The sequence below is a fragment of the Dendropsophus ebraccatus genome, chromosome 6 (genome assembly GCF_027789765.1).
Source record: "Dendropsophus ebraccatus isolate aDenEbr1 chromosome 6, aDenEbr1.pat, whole genome shotgun sequence".
NCBI lineage: Eukaryota > Metazoa > Chordata > Amphibia > Anura > Hylidae > Dendropsophus > Dendropsophus ebraccatus.
This window is the reverse complement of record NC_091459.1, coordinates 84,323,971-84,339,371: the sequence shown is the minus strand read 5'-3', so window position 1 is coordinate 84,339,371 and position 15,401 is coordinate 84,323,971. Positions and strand designations below refer to the sequence as shown.

General features: G+C 41.0%; 1 protein-coding gene across 2 annotated transcripts in view; it reads left to right on the top strand.

The window, feature by feature from the left end:
* The window catches only part of MFSD1 (major facilitator superfamily domain containing 1), a 31,888-nt gene extending 16,744 nt beyond the window's left edge, over positions 1-15,144 (top strand). The window contains exons 10-17 of one of the 2 annotated variants that reach the window (XM_069975275.1): positions 257-313; positions 453-609; positions 764-861; positions 972-1,084; positions 1,920-1,967; positions 2,566-2,626; positions 12,632-12,734; positions 15,024-15,144. In XM_069975275.1, the coding sequence (XP_069831376.1) occupies positions 257-313; positions 453-609; positions 764-861; positions 972-1,084; positions 1,920-1,967; positions 2,566-2,626; positions 12,632-12,734; positions 15,024-15,083 (697 nt within the window). In that variant the 3' untranslated portion in view covers positions 15,084-15,144. Of the gene's footprint in view, positions 1-256; positions 314-452; positions 610-763; positions 862-971; positions 1,085-1,919; positions 1,968-2,565; positions 2,627-8,514; positions 11,764-12,631; positions 12,735-15,023 lie in introns of those variants that run through there. The other variant, XM_069975276.1, reaches the window with a different exon arrangement.
* Positions 15,145-15,401: the final 257 nt, after the last annotated feature.

The window sequence follows — 15,401 nt, the reverse complement described above, 5'->3', positions numbered from 1 at the left end:
TCGTCATTGAACTTTTTCTGAAAAAGTGCAGCCTTTGCTTGTAAGTTGTAGGAGGTTCTGAGCCAAATTCATGCTGGTCATGTAGTATGAAGCCCCTGACCATTTACCGTAAATGTATTTTTGACATATTCTACATAAAAAAGGATCATTTGTAGCATCCTGCATGTTATTTCTTTAAAGTTGTATTTTCATTATTTTGTGTTTAGTCTAGTTTGATGTTGAAATAACCCAATTGTTTTTTTTTTTCCGTATGTAGAGTTTTCTTTATTGAGAAATTTCAGTTTTCACCTCTTCAAGCAGGAGCCATAAACAGGTATGCCTATACACTACTACATAAAGAGACCTTGTGCAGTATGGAAACTGTAGTGCTCAGATAACCGCTTACAGAATGGTTTGGCTGTAATTACTAATTATAGTTGATATTGTTTTTGCCTTTTTCTTACTCTTTTTAGTGTGGTTTACATCATCTCTGCACCGCTTTCACCGGTCTTTGGTTTCATGGTGGACCGAATTGGGAAGAACATTATCTGGGTTATGTGCGCTGTGGTGACTACTCTTACTGCTCATCTCATGTTGGCCTTTACTTTGTGGAATCCCTGGATTGCTATGGTATGTGTAAATCCAAATGCTTGCTCCCCCGCTGCTTTTATCTTGGGGTCTTTGATTCTTGATGATAAAATATGTGCCTGTTGCTATAATGATCACTGTCTATGGATATAAATGTATGTCTTTTACTTATGTTGGCTCTTCTTTGATTCATCAGAGTTTGTTAGGCGTGTCCTATTCTCTTCTGGCTTGTGCATTGTGGCCTATGGTTGCTTTTGTGGTCCCTGAACATCAACTGGGTACTGCATATGGATTGTAAGTAGAACGACGTACACTTTTCGTACACTTTTTCATTTGTAAAATAGTATTAATGATCCTTTGAATGTGTTCTTTACATTACATTTATTCTTTTATTTCCATTGCAGTATGCAGTCCATCCAGAACCTGGGTCTTGCTATTATTGCCATTCTTGCTGGTGTCATATTGGATTCCCGAGGATATCTGTTTTTAGAAGTCTTCTTTAGTGCTTGCATCTGTAGTAAGGATTTTATTAAGTTGATTACATAAGATATTTCCTCTCAAGATCTGAACTTTCAGTACTACTTCTAAGATAAGGGGAGAGAGGAAAAGAGCACTAAGGGGCAGAGAGAGTCAGCCATATTCTGCTCCCTAGACAAACCCTGTAACTAGTTCTTAAATTCCTCCTGCTTAGTTCCTTTTGGGTATAAGGCAGTGTTGCTTAAAAACTGCTTTAAAACCTCAAATTCTATGTATTGAGTGGTCTCATCCTCCCATGTACCGTGCATGTCAGAAACTGGCAATGCAATGCTAGTTACATTTGGTAAACACCTGTAGTCCTACTAAACCACACAATAAAATGAATATGTCATTTTTATAGTAGCCTAAACACTCAAAAATGTAGCAGCATTTTTTTCTCCATGTTTTCTCTACATATATTATACAATAAAACAAAGAATAACATTTAAGAAGTACAACTAAAAACAAGCCCCATGCAGTTCCTTTGATGGAAAAACTAAGTTTTGTCATGGAGCAAAAACAATAAGCTGTGTCTCCAAGAAGTTAGGCATTAAATTATATAAATTATACATGTAAAAGTGCCCTAGGTAGCAGTATTGTTGCATAATCTGTCTGAGTGGCTAAGTACGTGTGTGTGTGTGTGTGTGTGTGTGTGTGTGTGTGTGTGTGTGTGTGTGTGTGTGTATTATTATAGTTATTTTTGCTTCATGTCATTGAGATGGGTATGAGCCACTGTAGGTTTTCCCCGCCTGTCTATAATATTGTGTAGCAGATTTGAGTAGATTGACATAAATGTTTCTGTCCTTATGCATGGCTTTGTCCTTCTCTATTTGCAGTGGCCATTGTATCCGTTGTCATGTTGTACTTTGTAAACCACCTTAGAGGTAAGTAAATTTCACACTTTATGTCCATGCTGCTCTTCCATGTCTAGACCACACAATATAAAGATAGGCAGCTTTGCAGTGGTGTGACAATTGGCCTACTACATCAAAGGGGAACTAGACAAATCTAACCACCTGATAGCCCCCTTTAGTGCAGGGAACGCTGAGGAGGAAGGTATGTGTCTTACCGTCCTCCTCAGCTCTGATCCCGCACTGTTAGTTGGGATAAACTCTGCTCTAGAGCACTGTTAGGAGCACTGACGCTTCATCAGGCCCTCCCTCCCCAGTTGTATCAATGGTGGCGGTGGGCTGGATGTCACAGTGGTGCTACAAAGCAAAGTTTACCCAAACTGACATCGTGGGAATGGTGCGGAGGAGGAAGGTAACACACACACCTTCCTTCTCAGTGTCCCCGGCACACTAGAGGACTATCAGCAGGTTAGATTTGTCTAACCTGCTGATAGATCTCTTATTTTACTTTTAATAAAGTAGGTGGTTTCTGATAAAGGCATTTATCATTTTGAAAGATTATATCTCCCAAGTATCATCTTCTTATGCATTGTGATAAACTTTAAGTTTTAAGCCATCTTCTTCTTCATAGGTGGAGATCTTAATCTTTCTTCATGGGAAAGAGAAAAACTACAGAAACAAGCAGCCATTGAGTAAGTACAAATCAGTTTTTTTGTTTTATACAATAATAAGGTAAGGATTCTTCTCATTCAGTCTCTATTGTACACTGAAAGGTTATGCAATGTTATGAAATGCTTTGTGTATCAATACTTCAGTTTCCTTTATCTCTGATACATTTGCTGAATAGGATCCTTCATCCTGTTCACTTACGCTACAAACTTTGCCATGGCCTTAGAGAGTCCACTGATAAGTGTACTGTAACCATGAGGCTGCATACCTGTGGTGATCACATGACCAGCTGCAATAATGAAAGTGATCAATATGTATAGATGCAGCAGAGCTGGGATGAAACAGATTACACTAATAATATGGCTGGTGAATAAGTATTATATGGACAGAAATTTGTCGGAGAGTGTCTGTAAGTAAACTAATGGTTATAATTGAGAGCTCTAGAAAACTGCAAGGCATTGATACTCAAAGGTTATTGGTAGTCTGAGCTCACTGTAAGTCAGATCCTGCTTTATGCAAGTGTGCACATACTTTAACTTAATTATACAACAGATAAGTTTAATTTGCAGAAACTAGAAACCTCATTAAGGGTGCATTCACACATACAGGATCCGCTACAGATTTGATGCTGTGTTCAATCATTTAGATCAAATCTGCTGCACACCTGCAGCATAAAATCTGCTGTGATACGGTGTGTGTGAAGCTGCCCTAAAGGCTTTTATCTGTACATGTCAAAGTTGCCAACAACATTTTACTCTTATGTATAAAGACACTACAGTTCCCACCATGATTTAAGGGCAGGTACCAGTTTTCTAATGATTGGGCCTTTAATGTTCAGTGTGACTGTGTGTGCTGCAGCTGCCGGGCCTCCTCCTGTTAATGCTTCCTGCTGCTTCCCTTGCTGCTTAACTCAGTTGCTACTGCTTTGCAACTATTAGGGTAAATCTACACATAGCAGACTTTTTCTACATGCATTGTAAATTAAATGACTAAGGATTGACGCTAAGCTAGAATTATTCAAGGACGTACAATATATGTACGGTAGATTATGGGCTGAAATAAAAGTGCATGGAATTCAGCACCTTCAGATGAGGAATTCAGGTGACGGCTGTAATAAATGCTGCCTATAATAGTTGTTGTAAAATCTGCAACAGAAAATTTCTGGTATTGGTTCTTGGTACTGGCTTTTATTTATTTTTTTTTAAAGAGGTTGTCTGGTGTAAATAGATAATTTATCATGCTGCCAGAAGTGTATACTTGCCCATCCTGCTCCGCTGCAGCTGTCCTCTTCAGAACTTCTGCTGATGTGCCATGTGGACAGGAGATGACCACTCAGCATAGACAGAACAGACCTCTCTGCACCAGACAATCCCTTTAAATTGTAACTTACAAACAAAAATATTTTAAATTAAAATGTTGGTTAAATATTACTGGTGTCAAAACAGCAACAGTGGCCAGTGGTCTCTGCTGCAGATTCTTGGCCATATTGTGGTGGTTTAGAGAAGATGTCAGAGATGTCAGAATGCAAAAAGCAGGTGACAGTGTGACTTTAAGCTTTACTGGAGGAGGATTTACAGTACTCCAGATGGCCTCTGGAGGGACAAGGGTTTGCTGATGCACAGGCTGTGCAACGTGCTATACGAGGAGACATTTAAAAGAGCAGCACAGTAAGGAAGGTTATATTTAGAGCTGAACTGTTGCTGCTCATGACAAGCTAAAGCAGTGCTTCTCAAACTTTTTCTACTGGAGCCTCACCCAAAAGACCAAGGCAATGCCTGGGCCTCACCAGACTGACCAAGAGGATGCCTGGGCCTCACTATCTGTGGTGAAAGTCCATTTGAAAGCTGAAAACAATGCTAGGGCTGCCTTTCACTCATCTCACACGCTCTGTATGCTAATTGAGCAAGTACTAAATAAATTAATAATGTTGCTAAAATGGAGATTTTGGAGGATTGTGCAGATCATAGTTACTTTTGTGAAAACTGGCTTCCCAGCTGGGCCTCACCAACAACTAGGGGGCGCCTCACAGTTTGAGAAGCACTGAGCTAAAGGGAAGTGGAAGAGGGCTGCACTGTGTACATACAGTAGTAAAATACACAAGAGACAGCTACCGAGATCTTTAGGGGCGTTCAGTGATGAGAGGGAAGCCTTGATTTTCCTTTGAGGGGCAGTGTGGATAAATTTTGTCAGGCTGACAAATTTCAGGTACACAGCCCAGGCTTGCATGCTTTCTCTTCTGCCCATAGCTGTAGTTAAGCCCCACTTTCTGTGGTAAGTCTTGGTCTCTCTGCCGCTGGAGATGGATTGAGCCTCACAGGTGTGAGCAGTTAGACACAAAAATAACACACAAAAGGACCATAAGGGATTGGGTAGTGACAACAATAAAATCATTTGTTCCCCCACATACACGTTATAAGGATGGCTGACAATGACCATGTTGGCTGACTCACAAGAGACTAGTTTATTGTTATATTAAAACCAGCAGACTATTGTTTTGGTTGAAATCGGCCATTTTTATCAACCTTGGTCTCCTATGAGCTTTTTATGATTGACGGATTGTTATGGAGTCCCTGAATTGTTCCTTTTTAGGACACATGAAGGGGCTGTAGCAATCTTAGTTGTATGTTGGGACTGCTCTTCCTCTGTTTGCTTTTTACACTGTCTCACTCCCTTTCTCGGTTTTTCTATACTCTAATATAAAGATTTTGTGGAAAGCTAATGTTTGTGTAAATTTGTCTTCAGTTGTGAAGTCTGTGTAAATTTGTCTTCAGTTGTGAAGTCTTTGAGGATTAAAGTGGTGTGTGTGCCAGTCATAAGTCACTTGTAACCTAACAGTACTTTGCCCGTCTTGTAGACGCTAATCTTATGTCTGTGCTTCGCTTGCTTGTTTGCTATTATTCTTGTGTGCCTTGCATACTGGGTGTGACTTGTTTGTTTTGCTGGCAGTGGGTATTATACAAGCAATGTTTTCGTGAGTCATAAACTTTTTATTCTTTAAAACTCCTTAAAGGGTTGTCTGGTTTGGAAACGCCTCTTCTAGATTATGGGCACCCTGTCAGCTTATGTGTATCACTAGATGATGAAAGGCTGGATTCACACTCTGTTTTTGGCCTCTGTTTTATGTATACACTAGCTGAAGCTCCCAACATATGGCAGTAGAGGTGGTAATAGATGCCCAGCAGTGCATCCATTGCCCATTAATGGATCTGTTTAACCCCTGTTCCATATGTGGCAGGTACCATCTCTATATAAAAGTCAACACTTCCTGCAACTTTGTGCGGCAATGGTTCTGCCCACATGTGATAGTTACAATATTGTACCTCCTCCCTCCTGTCTTGGATGGTATAACCTCCAAGGAGAAACAGAGCCGGAAGTGGAGTGCCAGGTGCCAAGAGATGAAACCTTTTCTGCTACTTTAGCAGCCTCTTTAATGAATATATCATGAAAAGCCATGGAAATGTCTTCTAAATAGATGCTGTATAACTTATCTGGTTAATGGACAATCCCCTTAACGGCCAGTTTTTTATTTATTTATTTTTTTTGTCATCGGGTCTGCTGACATGGAGACCAATCCAGGTCATGGTGATCACGTCACCTGGGTGTCATTGGGGTGACAGATACAGACACTACATAGATAATGCAATCCCAATGTGACCATGTAATCTAAGGGTTTAGACTGCAAGGAGTAAGGGTTTCCCTGCTCCGGTTAGGGTCCTATTCCACGGGCCGAGGAGGGCCCGATCAATGATGTAAACGAGCGGCGATCTGCTAGATCGCCGCTTGTTTACTGGGCCTATTCCACAGCCCGATGATCGTTGAGCGAGGGCTGCAAGGACATCGTTACCGATGTCCTAGCAGCCCTTGCAGCATCATACGTTACCTGTCCAGGCTTCTTCTCTGCGCGGCCTTCATCCCCGGGTCCCGCGCGCTCTATCTTCAGAATGGCCGGTCAGCTGACAGACCACACTCAGCCAATCACAGGCCACGGCGGTCCCAGCCTGTTATTGGCTGAGCGCTCCGTCAGCTGACCAGCCATTCTGAAGATAGAGCGCGCGGGACCCAGGGATGAAGACAGCGCGGAGAAGAAGCCTGGACAGGTAATGTATGATGCTGCTGCTTGTCAAATCGTTAGTCGTCCGCCGCGCACCCCTATTCAACCGTAGCGATGCGCGGTGGGAGAACAATGATTTTAGTTCTGGCCCTAAATGAACGATCAGCCGATGACACGATCATCGGCTGATCGTTCTCTCTATTTCTCTAAACGATAATCGGCCGAATCGGGCCGATCTGGCCGATTTATCGTTACTGTGGAATAGGGCGCTTAGGCTGCGTTCACACTAAGTTTTTTTTTTTGCAAAAAATGGATGGAAAAAATGTATGCATGTGTGTGCATCCGTTTTGATCCGTTTTCCACTGAATCCCATTAAAAAAAAAAAAGGATCGACTAAATTTTTTTAGTCCGTTTGGATGTGTTGTTTTTTTTTTTGTGTTTACAATGGAATTCAATGGAAAAACTGATCAAAATGGATGCACACACATGCATACATTTTTTTCCATCCGTTTTTTGCCCCCAAAAAAACCCCAGCCTAACAGGAGCAGGGAGACCCCTAATCCTTGCAGTCTAAACCCTTAGATTACATGGTCACATTGTGATTGCAGCATCTATGTAGTGTCTGTATCTTTCCATCCGTTGTTCACTTTTTGCAAGAAAATGGATGAAAAAAAACGTTCGCAAAAACGTAGTGTGAACCCAGCCTTACTTATTGCTGGGCACTCCTGTTGTGCAGCAGCCGAGCTTCCACAATATTCGACACAGGTGACCAGTGCCCCCAACAAAAGACATTGGGGGAGATTTATCAAACATGGTGTAAAGTGAAACTGGCTCAGTTGCCCCTAGAAACCAATCAGATTCCACCTTTCATTTTCCAAAGCATCTGTGAGGAATGAAAAGTTGAAGCTGATTGGTTGCTAGGGGCAACTGAGCCAGTTTCACTTTACACCATGTTTGATAAATCTCCCCCATTGTGTGGTTGATGTCACAGAATTTAATTTATGGAAATGGTGTAGTCTACCTTCCTGTTCGATACTTTGTTTGCAGCTACGTATGTCAGACTAATGGATCCATATAAAGGTGTTTAGTGCATCTATTGGGGGCTTTCCTGAAACATACTACCCGAGGGAGAGATCTGGTGTGAACCCAGCCTTTTGGAGAGCTTTAGAAGATCCCACAAGCTATGTTCCTAAGAATAGTAGCAATAAGAGGAGCTCTTTACCTCCTATATCTCTAGCTGCTGTATATTACTAATGTAATTCAGCCCGATATTGCTTCTCTTGTCCCAGTTGCTGGTGTCAGCAAAGGACTTTATCCTTCCTGCAGTGCACTACTGAAGTAATGTAAGGGTGTACCAGAACTAGTACATACAATAGGTAAGGCCATGTTCACATCATTTTTACTAGGCATACATTTGTTGTTGCACGCTAGAACAGAAGAACAGCCTGTAACTGAAGTGCCTGAATGACTGTAACCAGCTATATATTTTGCTTTCCCGTCTTAAAAAACATGATACTTATTTCCCCGCAACTGAAGTCAAGGCAACAGCATCCAGCTGGTCAGGCCAGCAGTGTGCTTTATTACAGTATCAATTGTATGGCTAAATTGTGGTGTGAGCCTGGCCTAATGTTGCCCATATCAACCAGTCAGGAATTTCTTTCTTTCTTGCAGTTTCTGCTTGACAACAGATATGGTTCTGTGGACAACACATCCAGTTTGTCTGGACTAGTTTCTATCCTATAGTGTCTTATAGATGTAGAGTAGATCTGTATACCTCCCCTAGTATAAGCTTTGTAGTAGTTATCTAGCATTGCCGTTCCTGCTCATTGTGATGTAACATTTTATAATAATCTTTTGCAGAGAAGAAACTGATGAATAATTGTCATCTTCCTGTATGCTGTAAGCGGTCAGCAAGCGGTCAACTCGAAGAGCCTTTGTGTCTTCTGAGCTTGCTGCAGATAGTCATATCAACATTACATTCTATAGACTAACCTCTTTCTAGTATGCCAGTACTAAGGAAGGAATTCCGGTTCTAGGCCTTAATGGTCGCCCTGGACTGTTTACACTGGTTACGTGGCATTATTGACAGCACTCGATACTCAGTGTGGTTTGTTTTTACGTCTTTCTTGTTATAACTGTTTACTAAGGCTTATTGCGCTTTCCATGGGTCACTTTATGTAATGTAACAGTTCCTATTATTCTTCTTAGCACTTACTAATGAAGCACTTTGTGTCTGGGACCATAGTACTGTTTGATACAGTATGGCCTGACATGTGGAACCTTTTCCAGTAATGAAGATTTTATGACAATTGCTCCCAGGCCATAGGGAATGACAAAGACCTATGCTGTAAGTAGGGATGAGCGCAACTTAAGCATGTTAGTCTGATTGTTTGACGAGTTGGCAAGAGATGTTGGATGCAGCCCTAGGGTGTACAGGAAAACATGGATACAGCCTATGGCTCGAGTTGCGCTCATCTCTAGTTATCACTGTTTTTCCAAAAATCTGATAACATTGTCCTGGGAATTTTCTTAAGAAATAGCTCCCTATGGTTTCCCATAAGTTAAAGGGGTCATCCAGTGCTACAAAAACATGGCCACTTTTCCCCCTCTCTTGTCTCCACATTGGGTGGTGTTTAAAACTCAGTTCCATTGAAGTAAATGGAGCCAAATGGAGACAAGAGAGGGAGAAAAGTGGCCATGTTTTTGTAGCGCTGGACTTTACATATAATCTAAAAGCACCACTCTAGTTGCTTACAGCCTAGTCTATGCTGTAGTTGCTGGTCAAGGGCAAACATAAACTAGGTAAGTATAGTTTTATGCTTCTGACCATGTTTAACATGTGCCATGTGTTTGGAGCCATTTACTATCTAGGGTTAAATTACATTGGCCTGTTTATGTCCAGTGAAACAGAATCTTTTATTTAGACTCCCAATTTTGTAAAGGCACTTTCTTTGAATCAGCAGTGGACAGATATTAGAAATAAGGATTGTGAAATAGTTCATAATTCAACTTCTAGTTGTGTGTTCACCAGTCACATCTGAAGTGCAGGCTATCTAATATCTTGGCTGTAGCCATTGTTTCTAGTTACTAGCTGTTGGCACTTAAGAGAAGTCCCACAAACTGTAAAAATGGCAGGCAGGGGTGGGGTGGGTGAGAAAATGACAAACAAGTGAACTCGCCCATCCCCGTGCCTCTGTAGTGCTGCTCCTGGGTCCTGTTTACATCAGCTGGGGTCCTGCAGCTCCGCTAGCTGCAACGTCATGGCCCTGGCTGAGTGACTGCTTACCCAGATAATAAGTGACTGGGGCGGGACACTGCCCCAGTCACTAACTGGCTGTGCGAGCTATTGCTCAGCCAGGCCGTGGCACTGCTGCTGCACGTCATGTACCTGGTTTCCTGCAGAAGATGACGTGTTGAACGGGACCCCAGAATGCTGCTACAGAGGCACAGAGACTGGTGAGTTTCTCACAACAGAGGAGCGCAGCTGCAGTGGCATTCCATTCACTGTGGGGACACTTGTTTTTCCATTCTCAGGATTGTGGTGATCCCACTGGTCAGACCCTCAGGGATCAGCTTACCTATATATTGGTGATAACAAGCTTTGTTGACCCTTGACATATTTACAGCAGAATTCTGTTTGCTGTATTTTAGCCTGACTTGCAAGCCCAGGCTGATTTTACATGGTATGATGGTACCACATTGCTGACACTGTGATGGAAGCTGCAAGGAGCTCAGTCCCTGTTGTTTTCATGCTGTGAAGAAATTTAGCACTTGCTGTATATACAGATTCTTATAATGTATTTTTATAAAATGTTTCCTTACATAAATACTTGGGTTGAACCTATACTAAAAATACCATTCACTATGTGCATCTTTTGTATCACCATGATCTACCCAGAAGCACTTTCATTGTTGAGTCCTGGTGGTGGGAAGTCATTATTAATACATATTCAGGGATCCGACTCCTGGCAGCCCTGCAGATTTGTTTGACTGGGCTGCAATGCCCATGCAAGTGCTGCAGCCTCTTGAATCCTTATTTATCTCAGCATCACTGCACCTTCATCCAATTCAAGTAAGGCTGCATTCATATGTTCTGTGTTCCGCATGGAACACGGACATGGAATGCCTGTAACGGACTTTCCCCCGTCCAGACAGTATCTGAAATTAGATGCTGGGAGCGGAACGTGTGAATGCAGCCTAAGTAGAGCAATACTACAGTACCTTTCCTAGCCCGGGTATAGTGTCATCTTTGGACCATTGACACAAACTGCAGTGGCGCATATAGCTACCTGTACCTTAATGTATAAAGGTAAATAGTTCTAATGTGATTTCTCACTAGCAGCTTTCCATGCCTGCTTTATTCTTTTTGCTTTGTGTGTTTATGATTTTAAGTTTTTTTTTATTTCTACACTAAAATAAGTACAATGCAATAATAATAAAATGTATTTATAAGAGTCCATAGCCTTTAGGGTACTTGATAAAACACTTTGGTGTCTCCAATAGCAGCAGGAGTGGTCCATACGTTCTGTTTGTGTTGGTACTGGGCAATACAGCAGCTGTCTATCTAGTGTTAAATTACTGCTTACTGTCTGTCAGGCTTGCAGTATAAGCAGTTTTCAGTCGGACACTTTGCACTACCTGAGAGCAGAGGTTTTTAATGGTTAATGGGATTATTAAAATGTGGCTTCTGCCTCTAGAAACCATGCCCCACCTATCCACACGTTTGTTCTGATATTGCAGCTCAGCTCTGTGGGAAGTAAATAGAGCCGAGGTGCAATGCCACAAACAGCGTGTGGACAGATGTGGCTCTGTTTTTGGAAGCAGGCAATCGTTTTTCTCTAAATCTGGATTATTCCTTTAACCATGTCCTCATTTGCTCTGGTGTTCAGGCACTTAAGTTTTCTTTATTTCAAAGACAACTTCTTTGTCTATATAACTCAGTGGTCCTCACTTGTGTTACTCAGGGAATATATGTGTTCTATAATACAGAGGCCTACTTACATTTGATGCTGTATATGTTGTTTTTACATTAGTTTTAAATAGTTTCTTTAATAAACGGCTATTTTCCATAATGAAAATGTTACTAAAATAAAATTCTTATGAAAGCCCTTTGTCTGTATTGTCGTTTTTATATCCGAAACATGGAGTGATTACATACAGATATGTTTGTTATACATGTGTGTCCTTTTAAAGGGGCTCCCCTGGTTACTATATATTATGATTCACCTACCAACCTACAAATATTTGAGATATTATATATTAAGTCAATATTTTACATTCCTCTATAAAACAATTCTATTATTGCCCCTGTAGATTTCTATGGGACATCTCTGATCAAGTTAAAGGGGAAGTGCGGCAAGATAACACACATTACAAAGTTATACAACTTTGTAATGTATGTTATGTATGTGAATGGTCCCCTTCCCCGCAAAACACACCTGACCTGGAGACGAGCGGGGCAAAAGTGGCCATGTTTTTGTAGCGCTGGATAAACCCTTTAACATTGGTAAAAATAACATTCAAGTCAATGAAAGGTTTCCCAGTGGATATGTACCAACACTAGTAGGATCAGAGCCTAGCTTCTAAGCAATGCTTTCCTTCATCTGGCCCTTGTCTCTGGTTTTTGCTGTACTGGTTAAAGTAGAATTGGCAAACTTTACAAATTCTCCTATGTTACATATAACTTCAAACGTTTACCTGTTTTTAGATTTATTTATTTTTTTTGTCAGAACCTTAATTAAGAAATAGAGCTGCTGTCTGTTTCTTAAGACAGCATGCCACCCTGGTCTATAAGTCGCTATGTACACAATTCAGCATACAGAACTGCATCATAGAATATGAAGTTACTGTTATTTTAATCAACTTTGTATGTACTGTAGCTATAATTTTTTGTTTTCTCTCATAATGTGTTGTTGGACTAGTCTGCCTGTGGTGTTACTACATTGTTGTTTATGAGATCTTTATTATAATTCTTTAGGGCTGAAAAGGAGCGACTAAGAAGGCAGAATTCAGAAAGTAGGTTCCGTCCTCTAAGTGCGTTTGACGTAAGAGTCCGATACCTTACCAGGTTGGGAGCACAGGTATGTATGGTGCTGGCTATGGGTAGTAAAGGTGTGCTGCTGCTTGTTTTCTTCAGTAAACCAGAACTTATTAATGATAAGTAATATCCTAGTATTCTGTTTTTTTTTCATGTAAACATTGTTTAACCTCTTAACGACCACTAATACGTCTTTCTACCGTGGCCTGGTGGTCATTGCATACAGCAGGGGCTCAGAAGCTGAGCTTGCGCTATATGTATTGTGTGTTAGCTGTATGTTACAGCTAACACCTGTCTTCAATTATGAATTTAACCCTATGTGTGCCTTGATCAATATTGATCACAGCATACACAGTTGGCACATGTGCAGCAAAGAGTGGGGGTGGCAAAGAAGTATAGCATTGATCAGTATATGTAGTCTATTGATTGCATATTATAGTCCTTTAGGGCAGTGCTTCTCAAACTGTGAGGCGCCCCTTAGTTGTTGGTGAGGCCCAGCTGGGGAGCCAGTTTTCACAAAAGTAACTATAATCTGCACAGTCCTCCAAAATCTAATTTTAGCAACATTATTAATTTATTTTGTACTTTCTTTATTAGTATATAGAGCTTAGGAGATGGGTGAAAGGTAGCCCTAGCATTATTTTCAGCTTTTAAATGGACTTTCACCACAGATGGTGAGGCCCAGCATCCTCTTGGTCAGTCTGGTGAGGCCCAGGTATTACCTTGGTCTGTTGGGTGGGGCTCCAGTAGAAAAAGTTTAAGAAGCACTGCTTTAGGGGAACCTAAAGTGACTACCACCAGGCCCAGGCAGAAGCACTGGAGGCGGGCCGACCCACCCTTAGTGGGAAGAAACCCCAGCCCCTCTATGATAGGGTTCCATTGATTCTAATGGAGTCACGTCATGGAGGGGCTGGGGTTTCTTCCCACTAAGGGTGGGTCGGCCCGCCTCCAGTGCTTCTGCTTGGCCTGGTGGTACTTTAAAAGTATGGGAATTTTTTTATTTCTTTTTTTTTATACAAAAAAAACCTACCATATAAAAAGTTTGTCACCCTTTCCTGTTTTTAAAATAAAAAGCGTAAACAAAAAAATACATTAAAATAATAATAATAAAAAAATATATATAAAAATATATAATGATTTTGCCATGTCCAGAATTGTCGGAATTATTAAAATTGATTCCACACGGTGATCAGCATTAACAGAAATTTTGCATTTTGGTGTAATTTTATTATTTTTGGTGATATATTATCTGTTATAAAGAGTGAATTCTATTGGCATCCATCAGGTGAATGGGGGTTCTGTGGGTATGTTTGAAGTTTTTTCACAGTGCATATGACAAACATGCCTAAAACACACTGTGAACATAGCCTAAGCTACTCTACACCAGTGTTCAGAAATTTTAAAGCCAACAAGGTATTACATGGCTTTATTATTGTATATCACAGAAGTTACAATATTTAGATCCCACAAGGCTGCCTTTGTTGTTACTGACAAAATTCTGCACTAAAAAGCTCCAGTGTTTGAAAGAAAAAAACTTATCTCCACTTTCCCACCATTGTGCGAGAAACATGCTTGAGGTGGCAAGCCGCCAGGGAGACAACCTGTTGGACAATTTCCTTGTGCCACGGCTTAGTTTAAAATAGTCGGTCAGGGAGGCTGGAGGCTTTAGGTATGTGATGCTGCCTATGGCTCAGGCAGCATAAATCTGCTGACAGACTCCCCTTATAAGGGTTGCCTGGAGAGCTGTGCTGATAACTTCTGCAGACGAGAGGGGGCAGGAACATGTTTTGGGCACTGTGAGCATTACGTGCAGGTGAAACCACATCCACACACACAGCTGCCCAATGACAACACAACATTGGTAACATCAGACCGCTATTGGCCGTTGCCACCACTTGCTTCCACCCCCTCATAACTTGGGAAGTTATTCGCACAGACTGGCAGAGGTAAAATGTGGAGGATTGTAGAGGTAGGAAGTTTTCTGCTCTCTGTCTAACCTCTATAACTTTCTATTGCACGAGAACATTGCCTGTACATTGTTACACTGTTTATGAAGTTATATAATATTTAGATAACTCATTTATAATTAAATTAATTGAAATGTCTTTTCTTTAGATAATGTAAAATAACTAAAAAAATAAAAAAGTACAAGAGCCAGAAGTACTAAAGCTGGGCACTAAACAAGTGTTGCATTGGCATTAGCTGTGTCTAGTGATCTTATAAAACCTACAGGGAATGGTGTTGCAGCTAATAAATATAACCGTGCAGTATTTGTGAATGATCGGGAAGTACATTTTCATGCATAATATTTCTTTTTATCTTCCCCTTACAGCTGCCGGAGCATTACTGTAGCCATTTATCGTCTCTGGCCCACAGAAGTGTCTTGAAATAACCTCACACAGGATTTGTCCATGAGCTGCTTGTCCTTCAGTGTGGTAAAATGTGCCAAATGATTTATGAAGCTGCTTTTAGTTCGGTCACAGGGATATACATTAACCATTTGTGTGTATCAGACATTTCAGACTATGCAAACTGGGCCACATTGACATAAACCTACCTTATAAATGGTGCTGGCTCTCCAGAAAGTGTGCCTCTCTGAGGTCATCAGGAAAATGACTAGCAATATATCTTATCTTTGTCTTTGGTATCTCACTCAAATCTAAGAAGTCTTAGAAAATAGTTTGTTACATTAGTTCATTAAGGAATTATC